Source organism: Tiliqua scincoides, chromosome 1 (assembly GCF_035046505.1).
Source record: "Tiliqua scincoides isolate rTilSci1 chromosome 1, rTilSci1.hap2, whole genome shotgun sequence".
Classification (NCBI taxonomy): domain Eukaryota; kingdom Metazoa; phylum Chordata; class Lepidosauria; order Squamata; family Scincidae; genus Tiliqua; species Tiliqua scincoides.
This window is the reverse complement of record NC_089821.1, coordinates 282,470,118-282,493,128: the sequence shown is the minus strand read 5'-3', so window position 1 is coordinate 282,493,128 and position 23,011 is coordinate 282,470,118. Positions and strand designations below refer to the sequence as shown.

The 23,011-nt window shown below is 49.8% G+C and overlaps 1 protein-coding gene and 1 pseudogene across 1 annotated transcript; both read right to left on the bottom strand.

Moving 5' to 3' along the window:
• GCKR (glucokinase regulator) lies at window positions 1-20,898 on the bottom strand. The gene is made up of 19 exons (XM_066623920.1): window positions 20,782-20,898; window positions 13,055-13,210; window positions 12,452-12,520; window positions 11,284-11,352; window positions 10,900-10,973; window positions 10,662-10,728; window positions 9,414-9,467; window positions 7,948-8,042; window positions 7,214-7,319; window positions 5,541-5,659; window positions 5,329-5,427; window positions 3,842-3,939; window positions 3,596-3,672; window positions 3,240-3,336; window positions 2,723-2,820; window positions 2,006-2,089; window positions 1,630-1,779; window positions 329-463; window positions 1-168 (listed from the first exon to the last, which is right to left on the bottom strand). The coding sequence occupies exons 1-19, from the start codon at window positions 20,839-20,841 to the stop codon at window positions 1-3; spliced, it is 1,875 nt and encodes a 624-aa protein (XP_066480017.1). The 5' UTR covers window positions 20,842-20,898.
• LOC136637564 (5S ribosomal RNA) lies at window positions 10,303-10,421 on the bottom strand (annotated as a pseudogene).
• Window positions 20,899-23,011: the final 2,113 nt, after the last annotated feature.

Genomic DNA, 23,011 nt, shown 5'->3' with positions numbered 1-23,011 from the left:
CTACGTGCTCTGCTCCTCGGCCTCTGCGGGCTTCGCTGCGCGCTTGCGTCCGGGGGCGTTGAGCGCGGCCTCGAGGGCGGCGCGGAGAGAGGGGCTGCCGTCGAGGCGGGAGCGGGCCTCCGGCACGGGGCAGTTCCGCAGCAGGCAGAGCAGCGCGGTGGGCACCACCTGGGCGAGAGCAGGAGAGGCTCGCAAGAACTCGGGGGAGGGCGGCCAGCCTGGCCAGGGCCAGCGGAGCAGGGGAACTGGGGCACCTCCCGGGGCACGCCAGCCAGCCAGCCAGCCCGCCCGGGGCTCCCCGCTGAGAGGAAGGAGGCGAGGCGCTTGCCTTGCTCTGGTCCGTGGCCACCGCGATGTGCTTGGAGACCTCCGCCGCGCGGATCTCCTCGGAGAGCGGCTCCGGGTGGTAGATGACCTGCAGCAGCCCCTCCAGGCACTTGGCCTGCGAATGCCCCGTGAACCTCTGCAAGGAGAGAGGGAACAAGCCCGTCGGGTGGGAGGAGCGAGGCGTCCGCTCTACCTCGCAGGGTCGTCGGGGGGTGGGGGATGAAATCGGGTCCCCCACATTCGCCACCCGGAGCTCCTTGGAGAAAGTGTGCCAGTGACCCAATGCCCAGCTCCAACTGTGGTGGAGGGCAAAGGAAGCTCTTTGCCCTCCGCCACAGTGGACATCCCAAGCCTATGCATATCTACTCAGTCCCATTGTGGTCAATAGGGTACTTACTCCCAGGTAAATGTGCATATCCACACTTACCTAGGAGTAAGTCCCATTCAGCCCAGGGTCAGAAAGGGGGCCCAGGAGTCAAAGGAGGGGGCCCAGAAAGTTCCTGGCATCTGACATTTTCCTATCTCACCTGAATCTGCTGCCTGTGCATGATGCTGGAGGCACAACTGTGGGCATGCAGTGGTAACTGCAGCTGCAAGCCAAACACAGGAATGCATCCATGACCCTCCTTAACACAGTGTCAGATCTGGGAAGTAACAGGTCTGTTACTGTAGCTCTCGGGCTTGTGGATCTGCTGACCATGAAGGAGCATATAGGAGTTCAGGGACACCGCTGCAGGACTACAACTGCTACAGAAGTTCATACTTGGTGCAAATATGAAGATGCTAATTTTCTGCAGTGGCTTTTCTATATTTCAAAGATTTTAAAGAGACTTAGGAGTGTGTTTGGTTTTCCATATTACTTTATCTAGCTGCCAGTACAGCATGGTCAGGTAGACCTGGGCTCCACATCAAGTAGATCTGGGCTCCAAAGGCTATCCTGGCTGTCAGCCCTACCCTACCCTATTTTGCCCTCCCCTTCTACATACCCCAATTGCTCCCTTCCCCCTTTGGGAAGAGGCCCAAAAGAAACGTTGTACCCTCTGATAAAACTCCTCTGAGAGGCCCTGGTCCCATTGACTCCAATGTGACTTACTTCTGAGTAGACATGCATCGGATTGGGCTCTGGAGCCTTTAGCTGTGTTGAGCCCACCCTTCCTAAGTGGTCACTCTTAAAAACAGGCTGCTGGAACAGGGCCCTGATCCTGGGGTTCTACTAGTTCCCCTCAGAACAAAGCACCTGTCACTTGTGTGGCCAGATGTCGTGCCAGGTCTAAGCCAAAGCTCTCTGAATCTGGCTGGTACCTGCAGGATAGTGACTGCCCTCCAGAAGAGCTTGGAGTTGCTCACTTTCAGATCCACCATGTAATTGTGCAGGATCTTGCCTTTCAGCACATGGGCCCCAGTACTGACTGTGTTCAGAATCCACTTGGTGCTGAGCTCCCGTTGAAATCTCTGTACAGAGTAAAAAGGGTATGAGCCCCAAGGCTGGGGTGGGAGCAGGAGGGTGGGCAACTGTAATGCTGCCAGGAGCTCTCCACTGAAGAATGGCAAGGGACACCGCAGGAAAACCAGGTGCCAAAACATGCATCATCTTATCCTGCAGTGCTGTCCCTGGTGCACTCCTAGGTAGGTAGTAGGTGACCCCTACTACCCCCACCCTCCCAGCTCTGTGGCTCACTTGGATGAAATTGCCTTCATACTCCAGAAATAAGATGGGCCACGTGATGCTGATGATGGAGGAGAAAAGCTTCTTGAGAGAGGCCTGTGAGGGAAGGAAGGGAGAGGCAGAAGAGACCCTCTGGTTGGAGACCAGGCTCTAAAATGGACTCTCAGGGGACACATCTGGACTTTGCAGGAGGCAACAGTAGGCTTCCCCCTGGCTTGTGCAATGAGCATCCACTTCTCCCCCAGCCCTGTGGTGCTGTACATTTGGTGCATGTGAAGTGCTGCTGTTTGGGTGCATAGGGTGGTGATGCTCTGTGCGTGCGCACACACCAGAGAGAGAGAGAGAGAATGGACACATCTCTGCCTCTGCTTGGTTGAATAAGCCACATTGTGGTTTCCTTTACAGCACTTCATATATAGGCCAAATGTACAGCTTTGACTCACTTCCTCCAGCCATCCAAGGTCAGCACAGCCCTAGTTTTTGCACTTCTGAAGATCACAAGTGAACAAATGCTTGCAGAGTCTCCATCCATCGCAGAACATCAGCACACTAAGGAACCACTAAGCCCTGAAAGGCCCATGGCCCCATAGAATTCAATACTTGCCTGGTCCCAGAGACCCCAAATCTCACTGAGCACAATTCAGGAGGGTGGTAGTCAAATGTGTTGCTGGAACGCCAGACTCCAGGGTCCTGCCAGGCATGCCCACCTACCCTACCTATGGAACCTACCGGCAAGTATTGCCCAACTGTGCCGTGAGAAAGTGCCTGCACATTTGAAGTCCTCTCCTTCACCTGCACCACCAGCTTCTCCACTTCAGCAAGGTTATCTGCAGGAGGCAAAAGACATGGAGCAGGAGGCTGTGAGCCATTTACTCCCACTCACCATTTCCACTTCCTAAAGAAGGGAAGGAGAGCAGCAGACTCCAGCCCAGAGTGCCTTTCATTCACATGAGAAGTTACTTCAGACTGAGACAGACTCCTGCTCCACCAACTCCTGCTCTCCAGAGACCTTGGAGAGCCTCTGCCCCCTAGACTCGGCAGAGAGAAGCATTTTGCTGTCCAATGGGGCTGGAGTGGGGACCTCTGCCTGCAAGTTTAACCGCCCTAGATCCCTGCAAAACTGAGGAACCAGTCCAGGTGTTCTGGCTCTTCAACAGCCTCTGAGTGCTTCCCGCAGCCCAGGGATTCCCTCATCTGAAGACTCCCAAGTTCCTCTTTTCTCGCATCCCACCCCCCAAAGACTCACCATCCATTGTGAAAAGAAAGAGGACAGTGTCGAGCTCTGTCAGTGATGGGAGGATGGTTTTCACAAAGTCATCTTCAGAGAAGGCAAATTTTGGACCCTGTCACACAATGACAAACAGAAGTTGACTGGCAGTCTTGGGTGACGTGTGTGTGTGTGTGTGTGTGTGGTCGTCTATTGGCCAACTTTATCTGGGATGTCCTCCACAGTTGTATACTGTGAGGTTAAGAGCCATGTGACCATTCTCCCTTCTAAGGATGTTTGGAATCCATTCCAGTAGGGGACCAGAGGTGGAAGAAGCCCTCCTCCACACATGCTGCTTCCCCCCCCCCTTGCAGCTTTATCCCCTGGCCACTCACCTGTGCTATCAGATCAGCCTCTCTGTTGAACATTTCACTATGGTCCCCAATGAGGAAGCCACGGACGTCATTAATGTCTGTGCCACAAATTGACAAGCAGGGAAGTGAGTGTGCCCTCCACAAAGGATACCTTTCACCATGAGCACAAAGGGCCTCTTATCAAGAGCTGGTGAGTTAAGATGATCCACCCTCATGTGCCCCATCACTCTGCTTGTGACCGCAACCCCCCCGCTTGTGTGGGCTCACCTGCCCCAAAGGTGGGGATGCACTCGGCGCCATCCATGATAGCAATGATGCCCAGTGTGTGCCAGCCAACCATGTACACATAGGCCTTCTTCTGTAGACTGGGAAGAGAAGGGGGGAGATGCTGATGGGCCAGGGTCTGCATGTACTCTGGCCAGGTGGTGGTGGGAATATTGAGTTGTTATTAAAGTTTTTGTTTTTTTTAAATGCGGATTCAATCCTCATTGAATTCAGGGTGGCTGGCAACAAGGAAAAAAAATAAAACACAAACCCATAACATAAATAGTTATAAAGAACATGAAACTAAAATCGGACCCAACTGGCAAAGACCTGCTGAAACAGAATCCCCTTCAGGTGACAGGAACACCAGCAAGGAGAATGCCAACTGCATGTTGTGGGGGGAGGGGCACTGCTGAGAAAACCCTCTCATGAGTCAAATCTTGGAAGGTGGCAGGACTTACAAGAGGATCTTCTTGATGGATCTTATGGGACAGGCAGTTTTGTGTGGCAGAAGGTGGTTCTTAAGATACTTTTGTCTTAAGCTGTTTTATGGCTTTAAAGGTAATAGCCAGCATGGCTCTTCTTATGAATTATGCTCAGAACCAAACTGGCAACCATGCAATTTGTATGGCAGATGTGTGGCAGTCCTATCCCATCAGTACTTGAGCAGCTGTGTTTTGTACCACCTGTCTCTGAAAGGTCTTTGAGAACAGCCCCACATACAGTGTATTGTAGCAGTCTAGCTAAGATGCAGTTAGTGCTTGGGTAACTGTGGCTAGTTATGTTTGCCCCCAAAATGGACACAGTTGCCACAGCAGCCAAAGCTGAGCAAAAGTACCTTAGGGAAAATTCTTGCACCCTATCTGGCTAACCCAGGTAGGTGCAGGATGCTTGTGAAGTGTTGTTGCACCTTTGTGCACTCCCAGTAGAACCTGGGTCCCCCTGGTTAGAGTCCTCTGCTCTTACCACTACACCAGTGAGTCCCAAACATTTTAGCACCAGGACCCAGTTTTTAAAATGACGCTCTATCAGGGTCCACCTAGCTTTACTAAACAAAAATAGAAAGTTTTATTTATTAGTAATTAATGCATTAATTAATAGGGTCCTATGTTCCCAAAGCTGCTAGAGACCTTACATATTGGGAAAAAATCCTTACAAATTGGAAAATTTGACATTTTAATTTGAGGGTATGAAGATGTCCTCATACCATAGGTTAGCATTCCAGCCACAAAAGCAGTCTCTCCATCTCGATTGCCTGCTGGTGCAATTTTCTTGTGCAAACCAGGTAATGATGCTTGCAAAGTTTGTTTTTTCTTTTTTAATTATATTGGAAACTTTTTGAACCCACCAAAAATTGGCTTGCAATCCACTGGTGGGTTGTGACCCACAGTTAGGGAAACTCAGCACTACACCATACTGGTGGCTGTGCTGATAATTCTGGCCTCATTTACATGGGTTCCTTTGTGTCCCTCACTGATCCCCAAGCTTACCTGGTACCTGCTTGCTTTACCAGGGCAGCAATCTTCTTGCTCTGGCCGTAGGTGACTTTGTGGGCACGTTCATAGGTGCGCAGGATCTCCAGGAGACACCTGGCAGAAGACAGTGGGGACTCAGTTGTGAGACTGAGCAGGCTTCCTGGAGGAGACTGGTACAAGACAGCCCCAGCTGTCCCCACCTGAGGGCCTCCCACACCAGAACTCACTTCTCTGTGATTTCACTGTCCTTATCTACTGTCTTATGGGCTGCCAAGAGAAGAGTCTCCAAAAGGATTTTTGTGGCACTGCCACCCTTCATCCGTGAAAAGCCAGCGATTCCTTCAGGCTGAGAAAGGATGAGAGTATGAAGATGGACAGCAAACAAAAGTCAGTCTTTCCTGATTCTTTTAGTTGACATCATGTTCATGGATCTGGGCCAGGATGTAACAGATCAGAGGCCCATGGACTGATGCTAGAATCCTGCCACTACCTCTCTGTGGTCATTCCACACCAGTCCATACTGGTTACTCAGGAAGTTCATGTCCAAGGATGTCATTGCCCACAGAAGGTGCACCCTGATTGCCTTGCCTAGTGATCCTTTTCACAAGACAAAAGATTGGAAAGGGCAAGATGGAGTTCACAGAGATGTTGGGGTAGACAGCTGATGTTGTGTGTGGAGGCCTAGGTGTGTCCATGTTTTGGCTCAGCCTCAGGGTTAGGATTTCAGGGATGTAAAACATGGTGTGAAAACAGGCAATCACTGCTCAGCTTTTTCCCCAGGATGCTTTCCATTGAAAGCTGATGGAATTCCCCCCCCCAGCAAAATAGCACATGAGGTGTGTGCGCACCCAATTAGTATCAGAGCTATCACAGGCCAGCAAACTAAAGCCACCTGTACGCCTGTTTCACCACATTCTACCCCACCCCAATGCGCTCTTTGAAACAGGAAAAAACCAGTGGGCAACTTTACACATGGAGCATAACATGTCAGTTGATCCTCCATGTTCATGCCTCACATGGTCCTCTCCCTGTTGTTCGGGCCATGTTTTCACAGGGAGAAGCTCTACCTCACGTACCATGTGGCTTCATCAAATCTCAAGGCTTTCATTGCCATCTCTATGATGACAATACCCAGTTCTGCCTCGCTTCCCCTCAACTTTCTCCCTCCCTTCAGATTTATATTTCAAACTATCTGCCTGTCAGCCTGGCTCGCAAGCTCATTGTGTTCAAGGGGGCACTTCCTACCTTTCTCCCAAAGCCTCCTCCTCATACTCTCCTCAGGCACAGCACTGGCTCCCGAAATCTCTGCTGGTGCTAGGAAGTTGGCAGCAGAGGAATGTCATAGGTGGGGAATGGGATGACAGAGGGAATTTTGGAAGAAAGGAAGTGGGAAGAGAGTGGATCTTGGCAGCAGCAGTGAGACCCAGATTCTGTTCTCTCTTTCCCAGGCCTCCCCACCCCTGTTCTCTCTCAGACTTCTGCCAGCAAAATGGCTGGCATAGCTCCAAAGAAACACATAGGTATCAGGCAGCCTACTGGGGGGAAGTAAAAAATACTTTTGCTTACCTCCTGCTGGTTGTCTGATCACCCCATCATTGGGTGCAGTGCACACCCCATGAGTGCAGCTGCATCAGGGCCAATGATGGGGGATAGGAGATGCTCAGATACACTTCCTCTGTTTTCATGCTCTGCTGCCAGCCCCCTTCCCTTTTGCTCCCTCTGTGTTGACAGTGTCCAGGCTGCAAGCCTGTCAGGGCAGGGACCCTTTTCACAATGTCCATCAACATGTGTACTGACGGTACTAAATTTGTTGCCATCATCAACCACCCCATCCATCACTGAAATAAGCAGGGAGCTGCCCCGCTCCTGACAGAAGCAGGTGGCAAGACCTCAAACTTACCCCCACTGCAGGATTGAGGATGAAGGCCCGGTGGGACTCCTGCAGCTTCTCCATCCGCTCAGCCACTTGCCGGAAGGTAGAGTGGAACCCCTCGATCTTGTCTGTCCTGTGGGTGGGGAGTTGTGGCATGTGAGAGACTGGCAGCAGAGAACTCCACTGAGGCTTTTGGGGTGACATCCTGACCTGACCAGACCACAGTCTAACAACCATCCAAGGGAGAGTACCCTCCTCGCCCCTCCAACCACCCCACCTCTGGAACAGATAAAATGTTGGCAATGAATGTTTCATTTGAATGTAACGATGAACGGTAAGAGAGACCTGTAAAGTGGAAGGCACATGAGGCTGACCAAAAGGAGGCTGGGTTTCTCCCCATTCTCCTCAGGGGCCCAGGGAAGGAGGGAGATCAGGGAGGAGGAGGAGGAACTTCCCCCGCTGGGGTTGGAGAAGGTCCCAGCTTGGATTCCAGGCAATGGTGGTGGGAGGTGGAGATCAGGTCAGGTGAGTCAGCCAAAAACGGCTCCCCAGAGCCAACAGCCCTATTGCTGTGCAACCAAGGCAGCAGTAGAACAGAAAAGAGCACTCTTAGCTCCTTGCCTGCTCCCCTGCCCCTTCCAGGCCAAGAACCTCCAGACTCCCGGAGCCAGGTCCACTGGTCCTGGCAGCTTTCCCGCAGGAAATAACCTCAGCCAGGGTTGGGCCCTGGAATGATGACCCTGCTGTGCCCACCTGGTTACCTGGCCATTGAGAGGGGGTTGAATCCCACCAGCACTGGGACGAAGATGTCCAGGTTGTTCATGCAGAAGTCCAGCTGTCCCGCCACATAGGGGGCCTGTTGTAAGCAAAGCACGTGAGGGAGGCAGCTCCACCTGCCTTTCCCCAGCCTCTGCACCAGACACTACTAGGCGGATGCTGTTCAGGAAAAGTCTGGTCTTTCCTAGGCCCACGACCCTGTGAGCCCCCAGCTCCCCACTGTCCCCAGATTGCCATTTTCAACTCTGGTTCTGTGGTATGAAACTAGGAAGGAAGCACACCAGTGCACAGCACCAGGCAGGAGGTGTTCCGCTGTGCACACCACCAGGTGCTACGGAGCAAGGTTGCCACTGGGCGGCAGAGTCCTCAACCTGTGGAGCAGTGAGAAGTCCTGGACACTTCTAGGTGCAAGCTAGTCAGGCCATTCCCCCAAGCAGAGGCTCAGTCCTCTGCCAGGCCATCATCTCTCCATCTGGCTCAGTGTTGCCTATGCTAAGGTTCTCTAGTGTTTCACATATAAATTTTTTCCACCCTCTCTGAAGATGTTGCCAGGGATTGAACCTGGGACATTCTGAATGCGAGGCAGGGGCTGTGAGCCACAGCCTCTTCTGGGAGTCAGACCATTATGGGTTCATCTACCTCAGTATTGGCTGCAATGACTGGCCGCAAGCCTCCAGGTCTCAACAACAACAACAACAACAGGTATTTATATACCGCCTTTCTTGGTCTTTATTCAAGACTTTATTCAAGGCGGTTTACATAGGCAGGCTTTATTAAATCCCTATTAAATAGGGATTTTTACAATTTCAAAGAAGGTTCTTTCTTTCAAGAACCATTACATTCAGGTGTTTCATTCCGATCTGGCTTCACATTCTGGCCTCCATCCTCCCACGCTCAGAGCAGATGGAATAGCTCGGCTTCAGCTTGTCAGCTGCTTCAAGGTCGCATGGTGCCGGTGGCTTTGAACTGGCGACCTTGTGGATGTTATCTTCAGGCAGACAGCGGCTCTACCCTCTAGACCAGACCTCCTGCCCAAGGGGAGAAAGGTCTTTTCCCACTTTACCTTTTGAGGTGCAGCCAGACATTGAACCTGGGACACCCTGCATGCAGAGCAGATCTTTACCTTCCAGGCAGCTCAGGCTGTGGCACACATGACTTGTAGAATGAGGGCAGTGTCTGGGCTCTTCACCTGTGCTTGTTTTTTTCAGCAGGTGGGGGCGGGGAGGGTAGTACTTCCTTGCCTCATCACCTCTGCTTTTGCCTTCTTCCCTACTCTCCTGCAAAGGCACTGATGACAAAGAGCCCAGGACAGAGATGTCCTTCCTGTGTCTCCAGGTTCATCAAGGGCTTTGGGGGACTCTTTCTTTTGCTCCTCCTTCCCCTAAGTAGGAGCCCTTCCACTTTCTAAGTAAACCCCCTCCTCAGTCCCAGCCCTGCCAGAGATACTCACAGACAAGCCACATGAGATCCCAAAGAAAATGACCTTCTTCTTCCCTTCACAGACCTGGGGAGAAATGGGGGTGAGCAGTGCTTGCCCCTCCTTGGCCACTGCCCAAGAACCAGGAAGTGTTAAGATGTCCAAGCTCCAGCACCATCACACCTTCTTCAATGGAAGGGCTCTGCCTTTCCAACAGTTGTGGGCTTTCCCTCATCAGAGGTTTTCAAGCAGAGGCTGGATGGCCACCTGTCCGGGATGCGGTAGCAGTTTGTCCTGCCCTGCTTGTCACCTACAGGCAGCAGGACACTTTTGGGAGGTGACAGCATATGTGTGTCGGAGAATGAGCAAGTGAATGATCCCCTGCTAATGTGCCTGACATTGTTGTGTCCTGTTATGTGAGGGTATGTAGTTCATGGCAGAGTCTGGCCCCAGTCTTGAAGTCTCTATTATTGCTGCCTATTTGTGCCTCTGTTATTGCTGCCTTTTAAGATAAGGTAACTGTCTGGAGCAAGGATAAGATTATCTGCCCTGTGAATAGTTCAGACTCAGGTATGTCAGGTGGAGGAAAAGATGTTGAAATCGTGGTGGGACAGGATGTAAACAGGACATCCCAGCTGGAATGGTGGGTTGCAGACCTTGGCCTTCTCCATGGCAAGTAGGACGTGTGTATTGGCCTTCAGTTGAGAGCCACATGCTGCAGTTTTGTGGCATTTAATTTACTTGTGACAACTTCCTATTACTGGCTGTCTTCCTGTTCCTTCCTTCTACTACACACTTGTGACCTGTGGGACTCTTATGTGGCACATGGTGGCTTAAAGGGGTAGAATTACTCACTAGCTATGCCTCAGGTCCATCATTCCTATTTGGTTGGCAACCTTCAGTCTCGAAAGACTATGGTATAAGCCTACAGCACCCGGTATTCCCAGGTGGTCTCCCATCCAAGTACTAACCAGGCCTGACCCTGCTTAGCTTCTGAGATCGGATGAGATCAGGCATGTGCAGGGGGATCATGACATATTCAGAATGTGAGCCTGTGCACTTGCACTACCACACTGAAACTGAGGCAAGGCTGCAGGGAGCACTAGGGAGGTGTTTTCCAGTTAGTAGGTCTGTGATCTATTTGGGGGAGTGGAAGAGGCTACATTCGCGCTCTCTCTCTCTCTCTCTCTCTCTCTCTCTCTCTCTCTCTCTCTCTCACACACACACACACACACACACACACACACACACACACACACACACACACGAGAGATGGCTCACCTTGTTCAAATCCTCAATGCCCAGGAGTGCACTGTCTTCAGGCCCCTCCTGAGAGGCTACAAGAGACCTGTGAGAAGGAGCTGAGCTGCAGTCATCACCTCTAGACTTGGAACCACACAGATCAAGCCACAAAATAGGATCCCAGCTCCCAGCTGCAGTAAAAAAACCCCAGAAAGAGTACTGCAGCCTCCTGCACCCTAGAGCTTTCAAGTAACCTTTTCATGGCTCTTGCCATTACCTGTCTCCCCCTGCGATGATGTATGTGTATTGTGGCTCCCGCCCCAGGCCCTTCAGAAGCTTGTTAAAGGACACCTGAAAACAGAGGCAGAGATAGTGAGAGGGTTGGACTACCTTCAGCTGAGCAGTCACTGTGGACAAGGTGAGTGCCACAGATCTTTGCAGCTCTCCAAGCAGGGATTCATGCCTGCATAACCCGCAACCAGTGCCAGGGGCCAACTGACCAACAGGTCCCATAACAGGTGCCAAATGATCTTGACATTAATGATCTCCCACCCTCCATGTTTTCTGAAGGTTTTCAAACACTCTGGCATCACTCAGCCTTTCACCAGCGCAACAGTCAGGTGCAAGGCGGAGAAGGGAGGAGGAGGCAAGAGTGACTCACAGCCATGAGGAAAGCAAGTCGACCAGAGGCTCCACCACCACTCAGCACAATGAGGGTGTTGTCTGGTTCCTGGAGAAGGAAGAGGTGCAAACAAGGCAGATGGTTAGCAGAGGCTGGCCCCAGCCCGACTCAGCAGGCGAGAGCCCTCCCTGAGAATGGCTGGATGCCTGCCCTCCTCAACACTTTGTAGAAAGAACTGCCAAGGTGGGATTCTCCCATGCAGGTGTGTAGGGTGGCATGTACATACCTGCATGTGCACAGCCCTGTGTGTGGGTGCATGCATGCAAATACACCCCCCAGAGCTGCCGTACCTTCTGAAGCAAGGGTTTCCCTCCCTCCCTGCCTCAACTTTTTCATCTCACATGGAGCTTATTGACAGAATGCAATGAATTGCAGAGCCAAAATATATTGCGGGACAGACTCCCTTTTGTCCCTCAACTTTCAACAGGTACCTGCCAAGGGACTGAGGAAAGGAGGACAAGTCAGCCCTCCCAGGCTTTGAATGCTGGTGCTCAGTTCTGGAACACGGATAAATCCAAGCATGTGCCACAGACCATGTGCCTTTCCCAGTGAGCAACCACAGTCAGCCCCTGCAGATTTAGAATCAGGGAATGTGACCCTTAGGTCCAAAAGGGCAGATCCCCAGCAGCCCCAATCTACATTTAAAACACACCTGGTTTCCTCGCCCCCTTTTAATCAAGGTGTGATAAATATTGTGCTCCTACTTGAGGCCACACAAGCACTTTACTCTGTGTGTGTTCCCCCAGCTCTAGCTTGCAAATCCCACTCCTTTTTCTTAGATTGTGAGCCCTTTGGGGACAGGGAAACATTTATTGATTTACTGTATTTTGCTATGTGAACTGCTTTTTGAACTACTCCTGTTGAAAAGGTATATAAATATTCTTAATAATAATAAGGGGCATCAACTTTGTCGAAGAATTGACATGCATACATGGACTTTTTCCACCCCCAGACCTTAGGGTGAGCTATGCATGGTAGGGTGTATTACTCAGGGGTACGTAAGCTGACTCCATCCCTCTTTAGAAAGCTAGTTATTCAACAGCTCTGGTAAGGAAAAGAGCAGCACATCTCAATTACAAGAGAGCCCAAGAACCTTGCAGGGACCATCCCACCCACCCTCATCTACAGGGGGAACCACTTCCCATACCTTTAGCACCTCCTGCACTTTCCCAATGATGTCAATCATGATCTTCAGTACTGAATCACTGTAGAGCCGCTGAAGGAGACAAAATAAGGACTCAACATCCAGCTTACCATTGTCCCATCCTCAGACCAAGCGACTGGCAAGGCAGATGTGCATATTGCTTTTAATTGGAAAGTCGGGGAATAAATAAATATTGGGGGTGGAATCCCTGGACAATGCTGACAGTCCTCATGGATCCCAGGAGAGTCTCTGGCTGGCCCTGGACAGCAGGATTGTGGAAACTGTGTGACTTCTCCCAAGGGTGGTGTCCCAAGGCACACCACTGTAGTGCCTTCCTCAGCACCACAGATTTGATGCAGTGTGGTGCGAGCTGGCAGGACGCTTCATGGGATTCATCCCAGAATGGACCCTGCATGTGGGGGGAGGGGTTGTCGCAAATTGTATCAGCTCCACTGGGCAGCCTCTGAATGATCAGATTCCTCTGAACATTACTCAGTGCAGAATCCCAAGAAGAGGCCACTTGATCCAGCTCAGAAACCAGGCAACAGCCCACATTCCAAATCTGACCACCCGTCCAAGCAACTCAGCAGGGAAGAGCAGAGTTACCTTGTAGTTAACCAAGGCTTCATCCTCTTCCTGGAAGATTTCAGCATCACAGTCTTTAAGAAGCTGGACGATCTGTGCAGGGTCAGCCTTGTCCAGCTCCCGGGTGAGGGGGTTTGACTTCTCTGTGATTGGCAGGGTTGTCTCATATCCTGCCAACTAGAAGACAAAGGAAATATGAGGAAAAGATCAATGGGTCTGAGGAAGATAGGAGGCATAGAAGGTCCTCTGCAGGAAGAGCCAGTGAAACTGTTGAACAAATGCTGCCAAGACTTGGGCACCCCAGTACTGCTAGTGCTTGCAGACCCTGCAGGATTTGTTCACATAATTCCTCACATGGCACAGCTTCCTCTTCTCCACCACATAGGAACCTTCCCTGGGAACCTCTTTTTCACACCCATAGACACCATCCCCCAGTAACTCCGGAGTGTGAGAGGGGTAGTCTTTGGTCCAGACAGTGGGCCAGTGCCCACTGGCCATTTTCCAGTGCCAGTGCAGGTGTGACAATGGGGCATGCACTGCATCCTGTGGTGAGAAGGGAGTCGCAGAGCCCTCCTCCAGATATGGGAACATTTGTTCCCTCACCTCAGGGCTGCAGTGTGGCTGTACTTGTCCCTCCTCCCTGTCCCTCCTCCAGGCATGGGACAGATGGACAGAGATGGCCACCTGATCCTTCTGAGTTCAGGCAAATATCACTACTTGAGGAAGAGTTACTAGAGGCACCAATCCTGTTTCCTGAAGAAGGTGTATAGAGCTCCAATCATGTCAGAATCTGCAGCTCTCTTATGTGGGAATAATATATTTTCTATGCACGTAATCTTTTTTTTTTTTTTTTACTCTTTGCATCTAACAAAATTAATACAGGTATGCACTGCATAATGACATTCCAGTAAACAATGGACCTCATATATGATGGTCCTCCCATAAAATTATAATGGAGGTTTGTACAGGTTTGTAGCCTAGGAGCAACAGGCTATACCAGATTGTTCCAGCAGATGGCACTATGCATTAAGAATGTTCACACAATGACACTAAAACCTCCTAATGACGTGTTCATGATGCATACAGGTATCCTCTGCTTTATGATGGTTCATTTTTCAATGATCTGCACTTTCAACACATTTCGATTATATCTGGAAGTCATTCATTCAATGTATGCTCTGCTCTTTCAACCTCTCTCTGCTGTTCTAACTGCTAAAATTGCCCTCCCCATGTTGATTTGCATATGACATGGTGATTCAAACTGTTTTAGTATGTATGTGCGTGAAAAAGAGAGGGAGCATGCACCAACTTTAGCTCCAGGCCTATTCCCATTCCCAAAGGCATTAATGAGAGCCTGTTTGCAGAAATCTTTGTGCTAGTAATTTACAAGATAAAAAAGGCACTTGCAATTTGCTAACTAAAAAAACATTGGAAGCATCACTCATAAACTAAAAAAAAGGCTGGGTTCTGCTTTTCAATTGTTTCTGCTTTTCACCACTGCTCTGGTCCCTAACCTGTCAAATGAGTGGGGACACTTTACCTGTAAATACAGTAAACACAAATCTGAGAGCCCAGCTGGAGAGTGAGGTTGCCCTTCAGTGCCTCTCAGGCTGAAAAACCTGAGATCTAGCAGTGCAACACACAGACTGAAACCAGCACCTCTAAGAAGCCTTGAACCCAAGCACAAGGTCTTCACTTGCTCTTGGACAAGCTTTCCAGGAGATAGGCTGGTGAGTGTGCTGGGGGAGGGGAGCATCACAAAGGAAGGCCCCACCAGACATGAAGGGCTCACACAAGAGGAGGGGGCATGTCTTCAGATCTTCAAGTGGAAAACTTTAATGCAGTGGTTCCCAAAGTACCACAGTCACAGTGCCCTGCAATCACTAAGCCTGCAGCAGGCACTGCGTATTGAGTTGCAAGAGCTCTCATGAGATTGCAGAAGAACTTGCTCAATCTCATGTGATTCAAGATGGAGGTGCCCAGGAGAGCCAGTAGGAAGAGATCACCAAGGACATCCCATGGTGTTCCTATAAGTCTTTCTGTGGTGCCCTTGGTCACCAGGGTGCACAGTGTCAAAACCACTTTTTTAATGGTTACTCCCAAGACCTTGAATTGAGCCCAGAGACTTGCTGGCAGTGAAGGGTGTTATCTCAGAACACTGCTCCATGTGGCCAGCCAAGACCCAAGCCAAGCAGTTTGATGTTTCTGAGTTCACTGGTCCTATGGAGAGTGTGTCAAAACAATCAGGTTGGGACGTGTAATGGAAATACGCAAGATCCTTTGAGTAGATAGGGTGTTATGTGTGTCAACAGTAGCCCCTTGCTCTGACAGGTCTGGGAAGCATGCGGTTAAAACCCAGGCTTTTAGCAGTGGATGTGCTGCACAGCTACAGCCACTAGAGGCAACAAGGTCTTCAAAGATACCAGCAGAACCTGGAGCGGTGAGAGTGGGTGGGTGTAGAAGGAAGGAGCTTGGTGAAAAGTAGACTTACAGACTTGCTAACTGACTGACTGATGGACTGAACAGAGACTGCTGGAGAACCTTGAGACCTGTGTGTGGTTGGCATGCCCAAGAACTGCTGAGGACTAAGGTGTTGCTGTACTGGCCAGAGAAGCTGCTGATGGGAAGGGAAGGAAGGAGGACCACTGCAGGTTGAACAGGTGAGCCCCCTGGTGGTGGGGCAGTATGCAGCAGTGCTTTCTGTAGAATTAGGGCTATTTTGAGTGAAGAGGGCAACTAATTAGCTTAAAGTGGGCATAAGTTCTCTAGACCACGTTTGGAAAAGGAATTTGGCAAAACAGGACATTTGCATGGTGGGTATAGCTGTGACATGCACACACATCCATCTCCTTTTAGTTCTGTGGGCCTGAATGCTGTGCAGCCTCTTTCATCCAAAGGAAAGGCTCTTATGTCAACCCACAGAGTCTCCACCTCAAGTCAAGGAAAAGGCCGAATCTCATTCATCCCACCCCCACAGCCACCTCTGTAAACATAACAAACTGGCAATTAAAGCTTTCTTTGAACTCAGTTATACTCTTGACTCTGCACGGTAACCAGGACAACATAAGCATGGGCACATGAATGCATACTGGGCAGAAGCACTGTTTCCGCTAAGCTGCATGGCCATACAGCTCGCAGCTCAGCAACTGGGAAGTTTGGCATCGATGCATAAAGTCATCAGTGAACGCCCAGAGATGGCATCGCAACACAGTCATGACACTGTGTCACAGCAGGAGGAGTTCACACAGCAGTGCAACTTGGCAAAGAAGTTTGGGGGAGGGGCTAGCATGACAGTGGTCAGCCAGAATCTCTGGACTCAAAGTGCCTGTGAGATCAAAAATTGTGGCCAATGTCATGTGTAGCCATTTGTGGTATTTAGCTTGGAGACAAAACAATTAAGGGGGAACATGATTGGGACTTCAATCCTGTGCAAACTTACATGAGGGTAGGTCCTATTGACTACAATGGGACCTACTTATAAGTAAACATGCATAGGATTGAGCTGTGAGACATATAACATTATGCCTAGTGGAGAAAGTGGCTAGAGGGACACTTTTCTCCCTCTCTCACAATACTAGAAGCAGGGGCGACCAGTGGAACTGGTAGGAGATTTCGCATAGAGAAAAGAAGGTACTTTTTCCACACAGTGCAAAATTAGCCTGTGAAATTCACTACCACAAGATGCAGTGATAGCCACTAGCTTGAATGGCTTGAAGAAGAAATTGGACAAAAGTAAAGAGGACCAGAGTTTTATCCACAGCTTCTAGTCATGATGTCTGTATCACCTTGGAATTCAGTGGCTGAATGTCTCTGAAACCCAGGGGAGCAATGGTGAGAGAGAGGTCTGCTTTTTTCTCCTGCTTGAGAACTTTTCCCTTGGGCCATCTGGTGGGCCACAGTGAGAAAGAGAATGCTGGACTAGATGGGCATTTGGCCTTATCCTGCAGGTCTATGCTTATGTCCTAGTATGTGTCTATGCCATATACTTAAACCAGTTTAATTAGCAGGGAACTAGCTTGGAAACTACAGTACTGTAGAGAATGTCTCTCTAAGAGAGGATTCTCAGCATCATCATCAAACCTAGGATTTCTGGTCATGGCAGTATAAAAACTAATATGGGTGTGTGGACAAACAATCTAAAGGGGAGAATAGTAAACAAAATGTTATGGGTTACAGCAAAATTACAATGTATGAGTATTTTGGGTAATTGGCAGTCCAAACAAGGTGTTACTTAATGGCAAACTGAACGATTTGGAGCCCAGTCCTGTGCATGTCTACTCAGAAGTAAATCCTGTTATAGTCAATGGGGCTTATTCCCAAGTAGGTATGGATAGGATTGCAGCTTTGGTCTTGTCAGAATGGCTTTTTGGGGAATGAGATGGGTGCCCCAGAGAAGAAGATGCCTCTGGTAAGAAATTTAAACATGGACATCATCATTCTATGGTGAAATGCTCTGTTATTTTTAGTGTCTAGCCACCTCATTTCCTCTAATGCAAGCGACCCTCTGAAGCACCATAAAATTCTTTAGATACAGCAAATTGCTTGAGAGATACCACAAGGCAAAAATGATTGCCAGTTGGAATCACTCCTCACTCTCATTAAAGAGAGAGAGAGAGAGAGAGAGAGAGAGAGAGAGACATGCCTATAGGCTGCTTCCCCACCAGTGGCAATGCAGTGACAAGAGGAGTGAAATCAGGAGTGGGCACTGTTGGCCAGCTGCCAAGAACCCTGTACCCTCAGCAGGGCCCATTGCTGACCCCAGAACCACTGCTGTACCCTAAGCCTTTATGTGGCAGTGAGACTTTCAGCCCATTCAGGGAGAGGGAGGCCCAGAGAGGACAGTCTGCTAAGGATTTCCTACAACCTGGAGCTTGTCCAGCTCCTCACTTTCCTTTGCCCCTTCAACACTCAAAAGACTAGGTCAGAATGCAGTTCTGGGCATCTAAAGAGCCTTTTTCCTAACATGGCTTCTAAACTTGTCTCCAGCTCTGCTGATGAAATGGGCACATCTGTCTACACTACCAGCCTGTGCAGATTACTCTCCTCTGCCAAGAATCCTGGTGACTGTAATTTGGTGAGGGGGCTGAGAATTCCATTGCCCAGCAGGGTTCCCTGGAAAGCAGAAACAATTGCAGGGCCTGCTGAATGACTGGCTTCCACCATCTGCCATCTACCTTACAAGTGTTCTGAGAAGTTGATTATAGATATTTTCTTTCTGATTCCCAGATTTCTTGGAACTGTTTTGCTGCCTCATCTCTGGAGGTTGGAACAACCTGATTCCCTTCTGCAACACTAACAGAGATTCTGCTAAGGTGTTTTGCCACTTTTTTTTTTAAACAGAATGTTTGATGCTGCTGGGCCAGCAACAGCATTATTCAGTGTGTGTGTTGCTTGCTGTGATCACCCGAAGAAGAGCTCAAAGCCCACACCGGAAATCGTGTACCCCAAGATAGAGATTGCCTCCCTGTCTTGGGTGTCTTGTTCAGCAAGACCAAACAGACACTCCTCACCTGCTCTGTGTACAGTTTTGACATTGGACCCTGGGCCTGAGTAGCTAGGTGCAAGATAGCTGACCAAAGTATTTGGTTAACATTTTGATGTATCCTTTCGATGGTTATATGGCAATCTAGAGGATCAATGTACAAAAACCCATCCAAGGCATCAACATTAGACAACACAGCCCCCTAACATCAGAGTAAGCTAGCAGAATGAACGTGGGCCCCCCTTCTCAGTGGCAGGTATAAGTGATGAGCTTAGGAATCCATGGAGGTCTAAGTTGAAGGGTCTCTTCAGGGCAGAGGGGCAGGATTTCCTAATGTGGAAGTGACTCCCAAGAGGGCCTCCTTAAGTTCATTACTGATGCCTCCAGCACAAATGACCTCCTAGCTGACACTGCCTTATCATGGGTCAATCTGTGGCCCAGCATTGAGACTGTCCTGAGACTATCAGCAACTCCCCAAGGCCTCAAGAAGAGGCCTTCTCTAGTTCTAGCAATTGAGATGCATTTTAATTAGAGGAACATAAGAACATAAGAACAGCCCCACTGGATCAGGCCATAGGCCCATCTAGTCCAGCTTCCTGTATCTCACAGCGGCCCGCCAAATGCCCCAGGGAGCACACCAGATAACAAGAGACCTCATCCTGGTGCCCTCCCCTGCATCTGGCATTCTGACATAACCCATTTCTAAAATCAGGAGGTTGCGCATACACATCATGGCTTGTACCCCATAATGGATTTTTCCTCCAGAAACTTGTCCAATACCCTTTTAAAGGCGTCTAGGCTAGACGCCAGCACCACATCCTGTGGCAAGGAGTTCCACAGACCGACCACACGCTGAGTAAAGAAATATTTTCTTTTGTCTGTCCTAACCCACCCAACACTCAATTTTAGTGGATGTCCCCTGGTTCTGGTATTATGTGAGAGTGTAAAGAGCATCTCCCTATCCACTCTGTCCATTCCCTGCATAATTTTGGATGTCTCAATCATGTCCCCCCTCAAGCGTCTCTTTTCTAGGCTGAAGAGGCCCAAACGCCGTAGCCTTTCCTCATAAGGAAGGTGCCCCAGCCCCGTAATCATCTTAGTCGCTCTCTTTTGCACCTTTTCCATTTCCACTATGTCTTTTTTGAGATGCGGCAACCAGAACTGGACACAATACTCCAGGTGTGGCCTTACCATAGATTTGTACAACGGCATTATAATACTCGCCGTTTTGTTCTCAATACCCTTCCTAATGATCCCAAGCATAGAATTGGCCTTCTTAACTGCCGCCGCACATCGGGTCGACACTTTCATCGACCTGTCCACCACCACCCCAAGATCTCTCTCCTGATCTGTCACAGACAGCTCAGAACCCATCAGCCTATATCTAAAGTTTTGATTTTTTGCCCCAATGTGCATGACTTCACACTTACTGACATTGAAGCGCATCTGCCATTTTGCTGCCCATTCTGCCAGTCTGGAGAGATCCTTCTGGAGCTCCTCACAATCACTTCTGGTCTTCACCACTCGGAAAAGTTTGGTGTCATCTGCAAACTTAGCCACTTCACTGCTCAACCCTGTCTCCAGGTCATTTATGAAGAGGTTGAAAAGCACCGGTCCCAGGACAGATCCTTGGGGCACACCACTTTTCACCTCTCTCCATTGTGAAAATTGCCCATTGACACCCACTCTCTGCTTCCTGGCCTCCAACCAGTTCTCAATCCACGAGAGGACCTGTCCTCTAATTCCCTGACTATGGAGTTTTTTCAGTAGCCTTTGGTGAGGGACCGTGTCAAACGCCTTCTGAAAGTCCAGATATATAATGCCACCAGGAAATGCCACCAGGGCCTGAACCTCAGACTTCCTACCCAGTGCAAAGCAATATATAGCTCCCCCTTACACCACCAAGCAGGATGACCACCAGCCTCTACACTCCTGGGAAATGTTGCTGAAATAAAAGAGACCTCCACATAAACACAGTGCCATCATGATGTGCATTCTCTCAAGAACCTGCAGAGGGGCCTGTAATGAAAGGCTCATTCTGACAGCCAGCCCCAACAAACCTTAGCCTCCATTTACCAGAGATCTGCTTGCTGGAGCTCCCGTTCCTCACCATGTGTCACATTAATGGAGAACGCTGGCCTGGCCTTTGCAACGCATTCAGTCACTCAGACATGCCAGCTTGTCTCCTCTCATTTGCCCTTTTTTGGTCTTTTTTAAAGTAAGCATTAGCCATTCCCTCTTCAGCTGCAGTTTTTGTTCTTCTTACCTCCCATTTTCCAGTGTCTGGTGTGTCAATAACATGGGGGTATTTCTTTGTGCCCCTCATGGTTCACGGCCAAGAGTAGGCTCTGAGCTCCAGGTGGCTGCCTTTGCCCTGTAGCCTTATCAGGTCTCTTTTGTAATCATTAATCTGGGCAGTTACATTTCAAGCTGCTCTTTCTGTGTCTCTGTGTCTGTCTCACTCTCTCTGTGTGTCCCACCAGTGGGCAGCGATCCCCTGCTTATCTTCAGAGGGACCTCAAACTCTGCCCCCTCCAGCTGCCAGAGTGCATGGCCAATCACTTGCGTCATTTCCATAAGAGGAAACAGACATCTAGCCCACAGCTGCGCAGCCCTGCTGCCAGTAGGGCTTTGGAGAAGGCCCATAAACAAGTGGGCTCTTCAGGGATCTCTGGGGCCAGGACAGACACGGGGGCAAAGCATTTCTTCCTTCTGACACAAGAACATTAGGACTCCCTCAGAATGCAAGGCCCCAAATTCCAGATGACACAACCGGAGCAGCAAATCATGAGACCTAATGGAGCAAAGGCTTAAAGAGGACACTGCAATTGCAGTGACACCCACTGCACACAGTGGCAAGTGGGGTGGATTAAACAGAGTGACACTTCAGGACATGGAGCTGACAGATCTGGAATGCAGTGACTTTCTCCTTTTCATGATCTGGCTGAGTTAACTCCGTGGAAGCCGATTCCACTGATTCCTTCTTTACGGCTCTTCCACCACAGCCAGACAACCACCCACAACTCCCAGGCATGCGTGCAAGCGGATTGAGATGTGGCGCTTGGGCAGAGATCACTTGGGCACGCCACCTACTGGCACGTGCGCTGGGGCCTCAAGGCTGGGACAGGAAAACATGTTTGCTTGTTCTAGGCCAGGGGCAAAGGCCCTGGAACATGTGATCCCCTCATGTGCCTTCGCCTCCCAGCCCAGCCTGTGCCAGATTCACAGGCAAGGACCTGGCAAGGCCCCAGCAGCAGCAACAGCAGCAAAAAGGGGGCTTTCTGCTTAAAGAAAAGCTGGTTGTCAATCTAAACCATGTCTCCATGTCTTCTTTTGTCTCTTGTTCCACATTTCTTGCCAACACACATTTCTTTGTGCTCCTTTCTATTCCTTCATTCTGGCACGACTTCCATTCTCTGAAGGAGGCTTCCTGCCTTTTATAGTTTTCCTCTGCTCCTCGACTTTGTTGCCATCCTCGCCTCCAAGCATTTGGGAGAGTTTGAACCCTTTTGGCTCTCTTTCTCAACTCAGTTCCCTCTCTCTCTCTCTTTCTTTTCAAGAGAACATTTCCCCTCCTGAAGTCATGTTTAATTGCTTTGGACTTTCTGGGCAACTCCACCACTAACATATATATTGAATTACAGAGCTTGGTCATCACTGTTCCTGAGTGATTCAACCACACGTGCATCTTGTACCACTGATTAAGTTCAGGAACACTTTTCCTCTGGCTGGTTCCATGACTAAGGGCCTAATCTTATCTGGTTGCTGCACTGCACTGATGTCGTTTCTGGGCAAAGTGATGGAGCAGGTGGTGATATTTCAGTTCTACAAGGTCCTGGATTAAACAGAATATCTGGATCCTTTTCAGTCTGGCTTCAGGGCAGGCTTCGGGACAAAGACAGCCCTGGTCACCTTCCTGGATGATCTGGAGTAGAGACTGGAGGGTGGGTGGGGTGCAACTCTACTGGTCTTGCTGAACTCCAGTGGCTTTAACACCATTGACCATGGTGTCCTTCCAGGTCGGTGGCCAAGGTGGGGCTTGGAGGCAGCGTTTTGCAGTGATTCTGCTTCTTCCTGACCAATGGATCCCAGAAGGTGGTGCTGCCTGTTCCACACCATGGTAATTGTTATGTGGGATGCCACAGGGATCTATGCTATCCTCCTATTGTTTTACATTTTGTGCACCCCCTGTGGGGGGAAAGGTGACTATATATATATAGTCTGTTGCATTTTTACATGGGTTAAAAAAACTAATCTGTATAAAACTGTGCCCCACAAAGGTCAGTACTGCACCCCTCTGAGGTCTGTGCCCTAGGCAGCTGCCTATCTGGAACATGCAAATTGGAACGGGGGGGGGGGGCTCAAACATTGAGCAACTCCGAAATGGAATAATCTAATGGGGAGGCAATGAAGCCCTGGACAACTGTTGCTTGGTCTGCCTGAGGGGCAGAAGTGAGTGCCATTGGCTGGCGCAGCATCAAAGTGGGGCAGAAGTG